General features: G+C 40.2%; 1 protein-coding gene across 6 annotated transcripts in view; it reads left to right on the top strand.

Moving 5' to 3' along the window:
• LOC100961574 (microtubule-actin cross-linking factor 1) overlaps positions 1-9,047 on the top strand; it is a 363,479-nt gene that overhangs the window by 152,803 nt on the left and 201,629 nt on the right. For all 6 annotated transcript variants that reach the window (XM_023518666.1, XM_023518665.1, XM_023518664.1 and 3 more), the window contains exon 5: positions 3,693-3,785. In XM_023518666.1, coding sequence (XP_023374434.1) covers positions 3,693-3,785 — 93 coding nt within the window. The remainder of the gene's footprint in view (positions 1-3,692; positions 3,786-9,047) is intronic.

The raw sequence follows: 9,047 nt of genomic DNA, 5'->3' as shown, positions 1-9,047 counted from the left end.
CCAGGCCAGGTTTGAAGCCACCAGCCTCAGTGTATGTGGCTGGTGCCCTACCCACTGAGCAACAGGTGCCGCCTTAAAACACAGTTTTAATACAGCAGAAAAACATTTGGAGTAGAATGGACTTAGGTATAGGAAATGAGAAAGTAGTTTTTCCCTCCTTAGATAAGAAAGAAAGACAATAATCCATTTTTAGACATAAAAAAGGAAGCCAGATAAGAGTATAAGATTGAAAAGGAGCGTTAGGATAGGAGTTATAAAATGTTTGACCCACCCTGTGATCTGATAGTCCTGTTTCTTCATATAATAGAAAAATGAAATGAGATGTGGACAGGCGAAATGGCCTGCCTCAAATCACACAAGTTAGAGCAAAGCTGGTCTTTAACACAGGTCTCCTGATATGGGGTTAGTATTTCTTCATGCTGTCGTCTGCACAGTCCTTCCCCTGTGGCCTCCTAATCCGTGGAAACAAGTCCAGGGATAGCAGGTGAGAACTAGAGCATAACTACTGAGGTTATCTTTGAAAAAGAACAGGAAAATACCTCTTATTCCGAGATACAGGGAGGAGCCCAGAGAATGGGTGAAGATACAGAGATAGTCTGTGGAAGGAAGATGGATGAGGGAGTCAGAGTTCATCTGCTTGGAGTGAGCCATGTGGGAAAGATTTGGTATAGCTAGGGTTGCCAGGCAACAGCAGAGGTCAACATGACATTAAATGGTATGCATATTTTTGTCACTCTTAGCAGTTCTTATTAACTTGGGAAATTTTCTTTCTGTGTGGTCTGAAAACGATTTACTTCTAATATAGCATTTATTGTTGTATTATTACTTGTCTGTTTGCTCCAGTGTACTATGTGCTCTATGAAAACAAGGAACATGATGTTACGTAACATTTTACCTTCAGCACCTGTCATAATTAATGGCTCATAAATGGCACTTAATACAGTTAATACATGAAAACTGGTAGGAGAAACAAAGGCTTCTTCAGTGTTTAGGGTACTGGAGAAAGCACTGTTGAAATGTCTGTGTGTGGAGCCAGAGGAAACTTAATGGGCAAGATAAACAGAGAAGAATTGATTAGCTAGAAGTCTGAATATAGACAAAAAGTAGATTAGGTTATTATGATAGAATGAAAACTTGGGCAAGGAAGAACAATTGATTCAGAGAAGGGGAAGGAGATCTCTATAGCAGTTCTTTATAGCGGTAAGGTCCAAGTTTTAACTGGGCAGGTAGACTAATAAGTGGGGTAAAATAAAAGTCATCAGAATTAAGAAGGCAGGCTGATTGCTTAGAAAGGGTGATGTTTGGGTTACCGACCTGAGTGCTACAGTTTGCCAAGAAAGATGTATACAAGTCATTGAGGGAAGGGTTAGTAGAGATTGGGCAAGGGAGGCAGAGGTCCAGTGAAAGTCCACAGAGGTGGGATTGAGGAGTGTGGACTTGTGTAATGTTAATCCACCAACTGTGAGTTGTTAGCTATTATAGAAAAACTGAATTCTCAGGCTGGAAGGGCAGGTTCTCCTACATCCGCCCCCCACCCCCCACCCCCCAATACATGGAAGAGGAGACAGAGATATAGAGAAGTGAAAGAACTTGCCCAGGTGAACATTAAAGAAGTGAGATTTCTATTGGAGAAGGACATTAGGGTCCTTTAGAGACACAAGACGTTTCAATTCAATGGAAAAGATAAAAGGAGGATAGCTCAAGGGCAGTGTGTCACAATTAAATGGTATGCATATTTTTGTCACTTGAACGGGATCCCCATAAGGACATGGTAGAAGACGCCAACAAGTTGATGGAGAAGTATGGTGGTTTGCTCAGAACATTTGCAGTTTTAAATTCCTGCATCCCAGGACACCCTCCAGTTCTCAGCACATTGGAGCAATAGGTCATCCTTTGGGCAGGGGAAGGCATGCGGGTCAGCATATTGTGTTGTTGGAGTGAGATTTTGGAAGTCAAGCAGATGCTGTGGGAAGCATGGCAGGTATGAGTATCTATGACATAGGAGGGAGAGTAAACGTGGGAGCAGGCCAAAGATTGGTGAGTGAGAATAGGCATCTTGTTCTCTGTAAGATGCTCAAAAGAAAAAAAAAGTCAAGGGCCTGATGACTTAATAAAAAAAGCAACTTTCAATACCATTTACTTGTAGAGTTGCTTTGCTGGTGGGAATACAGAATGAAGCCACTCTGGAAAATAGTTCAGCAGTTTCTTATAAAACTAAACATACACTGTATAACTCAGCGATCCCACTTGTAAGGAATTTACCCTAAAGAAATGGCAATATATGCTCACACAAAAATCTGTACATGAATGTAGGAGCTTTATTCGTAATTGCCAAAAACTAGAATAACTCACACTGCCGTCAATGGATGGATGATAAACAGAGAGATGATGGAATATTACTTAGTGCTAGAAAGGAGCAAACTATTGATACATGCAGCAACTTGAATGGGGATCTCAAAGGCATTATGCTGAGTGGGGAAAAAAGGTAATATCAGGGACACCCGTAGCTCAGTAGTTAGGGTGCCAGCCACATACTCTGGGGCTGGTGGGTTCTAACCCAGCCCATGCCTGCTAAACAAAAAAAAAATAGCCAGGCGCTATGGTGGGCACCCATAGTCCTAGCTACTAGGGAGGCTGAGGCAAGAGAATCACTTGAGCCCAAGAGTTTGAGGTTGCTATGAGCTATGATGCCATAGTACTCTACTGAGGGTGACAAAGTGAGACTCTGTCTTGATTTTAAAAAAAAAAGGTAATATCAAAATGTTACGTGCTATGCATGGTATGATTCCATTTACATAACATTCTGGGAAAAGCAGAACTAGGGCCAGAGTCAGATAAATGGTCATCAGGATTGGGAGCAGAGTTTGACCACAAAAAGGGGGCACAGGCTCGGCGTCTGTGGCTCAAGTGGCTAAGGCACCAGCCACATACACCTAAGGTGGTGGGTTTGAATCCAGCCCGGGCCCGCCAAACAACAATGATTAGCTGCAACCAAAAAAAATAAATAAATAAATAAAAATAGCCAGGCGTTGTGGCGGGCGCCTGTGGTCCCAGCTACTTGGGAGACTGAGGCAGGAGACTCGCTTGAGCCCAGGAGTTGGAGGTTGCTGTGAGTTGTGATGCTACGGCACTTTACTCAGGGAGATAGCTTGAGGCTCTGTCTCAAAGAAAAAAAGGGGAGGGGGGCACAGAACAAAGGACCTTTGAGGGTCATGAAACTGTTTTGTGGTGGTAGTTACCTGAATTTATACTTACGTTAAAATTCATAGAACTGGCCACGTGTGGTAGCTCATGCCTGGAATCCTAGCACTTTAGGAGACCGAGATGGGAAGATTACTTGAGGCCAGAAGTTGGAGACAAACCTAGGCAACAGTGAGACCCCATTTCTACAAAAAATTTAACAAATTAGCTGACCATGGTGGCACATGCCAGCTATTTACAAGGCTGAGACATGAGGATCATTTGAAGCCTGGAGTCTGAGGTTGTAATGAGCTGTGATGACAACACTGTATTCTAGTCCAGGGAAAAGAACAAGACCCTGTCTTAAGAAAGACCCTCTAAACAAACAAAAAACTTGTAGACCTTAACACCAAAAAATTAAAAATCAATTTAACAGTATATTGATATGAAAATATGTAAAAATCAAAACAAAAAGTCCCAGAGCTCTAAGACGATGTCTGTTTCTTTTTCAGGTGAAACTGGTGAATATTCGCAATGATGACATCACAGATGGTAACCCCAAGCTGACCCTGGGCCTGATATGGACCATTATTTTGCACTTCCAGGTAGGTCTGTGAATTTTCAGTTCCCTGTTTGGTTTGGCCATGGCCTGGAAAGTTGCACTGTCTTCATGGGCAGCATTGAGCCTGCCTGCCCTGTATTTGGCAGTGAACAAAGGTGAGTGGCAGTTGAAAAGGAAAATTAAGACTGCTCCAGAGACAAGCTGCATTATCATAAACCCAGACTTCCTAATTATTTGCATGATGAAATGAGGGGATTTTCCACCTGTTTGTGGTTTGGCCCTGTTGTTGGCAGGCTGGTTATTAAAGGTCTTGTTTGTTCAGCTGAGTCCAAACTGGGCTCTTAGGGGACTTGGGGTGTGAGGAGAGATGTTGATTTTGATGGTTTAGAAGGGTAGAGTGAAGGTTCATCCGGCTTTGATGCAGGTTTTTCCTCATCTCTAATGATCTTTAAACAAAGTAACTGGGTTTGTTTGTACACTGGTAAGTACACCTTGTAGCAGCCTCACACCACTGCCAGTGAGCAGGGGCATCTTGACCAGGGTTCGCAGGGTCACACGGCCTTCCTGTTGCTACTGTCTTCCTAAGAAGGCAAATCTTCTCAAAGTCTGGATGGCTATTGGAAAGTACGGCCCTATTTTTGTACAGAGACTCTTTTAAATCACTTTCAGTGCAACCAAACAAAGCTATTTCTCAGACAGCTGATGTTAGGCTGATGGATTAGAGGGAGTGAATACTCCTTCTGCAGGTGGGAATAAAGAGCCAGGGATGAGGCTGTGACAATTCTAGTTGGGGAGTTGGCGCCACCTGCTGGCTGAAGGCAGAATAGCAGGTGTCCCAGAATTTTTTTAAGACCCTGAGAAAAATCTGGGCACATAGGCTTGTTTCTTGGATCTTTGGTTTGGAGCCAGTGATGGCAATCTCCAGCATGCATAGGGTTAGGAATGTGTGACAGTAGCATGTGTTTTGGGGGAACCATAGGGTGTCCCCAGGCAAGCTTTGGGTATGGGGATGACCCAGAACGTGAACCTTGGTAAGTGTGCCTGGCAGTACAGGGACAGAGAGTTCCTTATAGAACTTATGAACAGAGGAGTATTTTTCCTAGAGAAACTTCGTTTGTTTGTTTGCCACAAACCTGCCCTGACTGTGAGTGCCTAATGTTACTCTCATAGGCATGAGATAAGGAGAATCTGTTCACTGTGTCTCTATTTGCCCTAACTGCAACTAAATCTCTTCACAAAGGGAAGACTAAGGGGCCAAGGAATGAAAACTGAATTGGTTAATTAAAACTTCACTGGGACAGAGATGGTGAGGGCAACGGAGTAGTTACTGTCCTGAACAACTCTATAAGAAGTTATAGTTATGAAGTAGCAACGAGAATAATTTTATGGTTGGGGGTCACCACAACATGAGGAACTGTATTAAAGGGTTGTGGCATTTAGGAGGGTTGAGAACCACTGTAAAGGATATTACAAAGGATGTAGATGAAGAGATGGGTAGTGCAAGGTATGTGGAGCTTCCTTGCCTGGCCTGGGCACGCCACCCTCCAAGAACTTCTGTGTGTTCAGCTACCTGAACCCTGTCTTCTTGAGTTTTTATGGAGGATTCTTTACATAGGCATGATTTACAATGTGTACAAAAAAGGACATAATCTAAACCTGGCAAGTCCTGTCTGTTCAGATTCTTCCTAGCCTCTCTTCTGTAGCATTCCATCCTCCAGGTATGGGGCAGGATCCTTTCTGGAATGAGGTTGTTTTGCCTCTGAATCAGATTAAAGTCCTGCCTTGGACAGGTGAAAGGAGGACAGGAGAAGGTCAGAGAAAGAGATTCTGTCTCCTGAGGCCTAAAGTGCCCCAGTGTTGTAATGAGGACTATGGGAGTTATGAGCTAGGAACTGTGAACCAAAACCTATATATATGTCAGAATACCACAGTGTTTATCTCTGGAAGATAAGGACTCTTTGTTTGAGCAAAACAAAATGTTATCACACTTTAAAAATAATAATTCTTTAAAAATCATCAAATATCTGATTAGTGTTCAGATTTCCCCAATTTTTCTCATTTAAGAAAAATAGTTGTTTTGAATCAGAATCCAAACAAGGTCCACATACTGGATTACATTTTTCTCCTCTCCTTCTCCTACCCTGACAGTTTGTAGAAGGAATTATCTTTTGTCCTATCAGGTTTATAGAGATGCTGATGGCATCTCTGCAATGTCTTCTAAAAATGTTTCCCATTTCTGTATTATATTGCCCATAAACTGGTGATTTAGATCTAGAACCAAGATGCAATCATATTCTTTGTTTTGTTTTGTTTTTGCAAGGATGGTGATGTTGTGTTGTTACTTTTATTGCTGCATATCAGGATGCTCCTCTGTTTGTGATGTTAAGACTGATTAGCGGGTTCACACGTTATCAGCCTGATCCATCAGTTCTACATTCCCTGTTAGCTCTTCACCTTATAGTTTAGCAGCTACAGATCATCCCTGCTACTTCAATTATTTCATTAGAGTGGTCATATTTGAATTCTATTACTCCATCTTCATTATTTGGTTGGACTACTTCAATAAAGAACTTTACCTCAGGCCAAGTGTGGTGGCTCACACCTGTAATACTGCCACTCGGGGAGCCCAAGATGGGTAGATCACCTGAGCACAAGAGTTCAAGACCAGCTGGAGCAAGAGCAAGACCCTGTCTCTACTAAAAATAGAAAAACTAGCTGGGCATTATGGTGGGTGCCTGTAGTCCCATCTGCTAGAGAGGCTAGCTGTGAGAGTGACAGAGTAAAACTCTCAAAAAAAAAAAAGAACTTCACCTCATCAACTACTTGAGGGATAGTTTGTATAGGAAAGGCAAGATGAATGATCTCATCTCTCTCTCTCTCTACCAATTTGCAGAATGAGTTGGTTCCTTAAGACTCTCCAAAGTTTGACCAATGAAAATTTCTTTGTTGATTTTTTTTTCTAAGTATCACCATGCCTCATGGATTTTTAACAGACTTAATGTGTTCCAATCAAATATAGTTATCATTCTTCTTAATGCTGAAATATAATAGCTCCATCTTTGGCCAGAAAAGAGCCTTTCATGTCTGTTGGCATGACTCCCAACAGTCTTTGATAATTTCTTTTATTTCTTAAATGATGAGAGTTCCCAACTTTTTTTGTATACTTTCTGTCCCAGGTTCAATTTCTCCTGAAACCAGTTCTCTATTTATTGACCATAATCTGAGTGTTACCAGGTTGCTCTTTGTTTCTATATTTATTTTCCTGTGGACAGAGCGAGGCAGTACTTGTATTTTTCCTCTCTAAAAATTTATTAATTTTTAAAAAAAGCCCACAAATGTATTTATTTATACTGATATTTCTAATTCAAATTTAGGATTTTATTTAACTTCCTTGACTTTTGATTTGTATACTTTCTATCATATACTGAAAATCTCAATCTTAACAGTGGTAATATAATCATTTATTTCCTTTTACACACACACACCTGTAAAATCATATATATTACTTATATGTGACTCAAAGTAGCAACATGATTGCTGTCATTAGCAATTACTAAGTACTTAAAAGTTTATGTTCTTTGCAGTCCTTTTTGTCCTTAGTGTCCTAAGGATGTGCAAATAATTGTATTTTAACATCACTTGAAATATTTTCTCTGTGTCGTTAAGCCACTAATTCAACACATAATCAGGTTAATTTGTTTTATTTGCTTTCAATTTTTATCAATTACTTTTTTCTCTTTCAATTTTATTTTACATTATATACATCACTTACATTCTTCCAAAGGCAAATTTTAAAAAGTAAATGCAAGGTGTTTTCACAGAAGTTTAATTTCCATCCTGTTTTTCTCCTTTTGCTATAGTTAGTTAAATGTTTTAACATATCTTTTTGTTATCATTGTTCATTTATTTTAGGAAAATGTATTCATTTTTTAAAAACTACTTTGAGATGTAATTTACATGCCATAAAACTGACCCATTTGTATTACGGGATTCATTGATTTTTATGAGTTGTACGACCATCATTGTAATCTGGTTTGGGAGCATTGTCATGTAAGATCACTCTTGTCCAGTAAGATCACTCTTGTCCATTTACATTTGTTGCTTATTCACATCACCGGGCTTAGGTAACCACTATTCTGTTCTCGATCTCTAGATTCACCTATTCTGGACACTTCATATAAGTGAGTCATATGCTGGATGAAGCCTGGCTGCTTTCACTTAGCATAATTTTTTAGTATCTTCTGTGTTGTAATGTGTATCAGTGTGCCATTCATTTCTATTGCTGAATAGTATTTTGTAGGGATATGCTATTTTGTTTCTCTATTAAGCATCTGATGGACATTTGGGTTGTCTTCACTTTGGGGCCATTATAAGTAATACTGATAGGAATATTTGCAGACCAGTCTTTATATGGATTTATATTTTTATTTCTCTTCTGTATATACTGAGGAGTGGAATTGTTGAATTGTATGGTAAGTTTAACTTATTAAGAAACTACCAAACTGTCGGGCAGCACCTGTGGCTCAAAAGGGTAGGGTGCCAGTCCCATATGCCAGAGGTGGCGGGTTCAAACCCAGCTCTGTTCAAAAAAAAAAAAAAAAAAAAGAAAGAAAAAGAAACTACCAAACTGTCTTCTGAAGTGGCTGTAGCATTTTACATTTCTATCAACAATATATGAGGGTTCCCATTTCTCTACATCCTCCTCCAAATTTATTGTCTGTTTTAGATTACACCCATCACCAAGAGTATAAAATTTATTTTATTTTATTTTATTGGCAGAGTCTCTCTTTGTCACCAGTGGTGTCATAGCTCATAGGCAACCTCAAATTCTTAGGCTTAAGCGATTCTTTTGCCTCAGCCTCCCAAGTAGCTGGGCCTACAGGTGCCCACAATACCCGGCTGTTTTTAGAGATGGCGTCTTGCTGTTGCTCAGGCTGGTCTCAAACTCCTGAGCTCAGTCAATCCACCCACCTTGGCCTCCCAGAGTGCTAGTGAATCTCCTTGTGATTTTAGTTTGTAGGGAAATGTATTATTTGACTGAATTCCACAACATTTACTGAGAACCAGCTACGAGCAATGGCTTAGGTAGAGTCTATGAAAAACACAAAATTGAACTAGGTACAGACAACCTAATTAAACCGTATAATTCAGGGAAGTGAGAAGAGACATACAGTAATGTAAAATAAGTAAATAGAGGTTTAAAGAATGAGAGAGGTGTAGGACAGAGTGATAGAACACAGTATGAATGCAACAACTGGCAGCAATTATTAGTAACAACTTTTATAATTTTTTTCCTTTTTTTTTT

Source organism: Otolemur garnettii, unplaced genomic scaffold, assembly GCF_000181295.1.
Source record: "Otolemur garnettii isolate 467f Iridium unplaced genomic scaffold, OtoGar3 scaffold00144, whole genome shotgun sequence".
Taxonomy (NCBI): Eukaryota; Metazoa; Chordata; class Mammalia; order Primates; family Galagidae; genus Otolemur; species Otolemur garnettii.
This window is presented reverse-complemented; position numbering and strand designations above follow the sequence as displayed.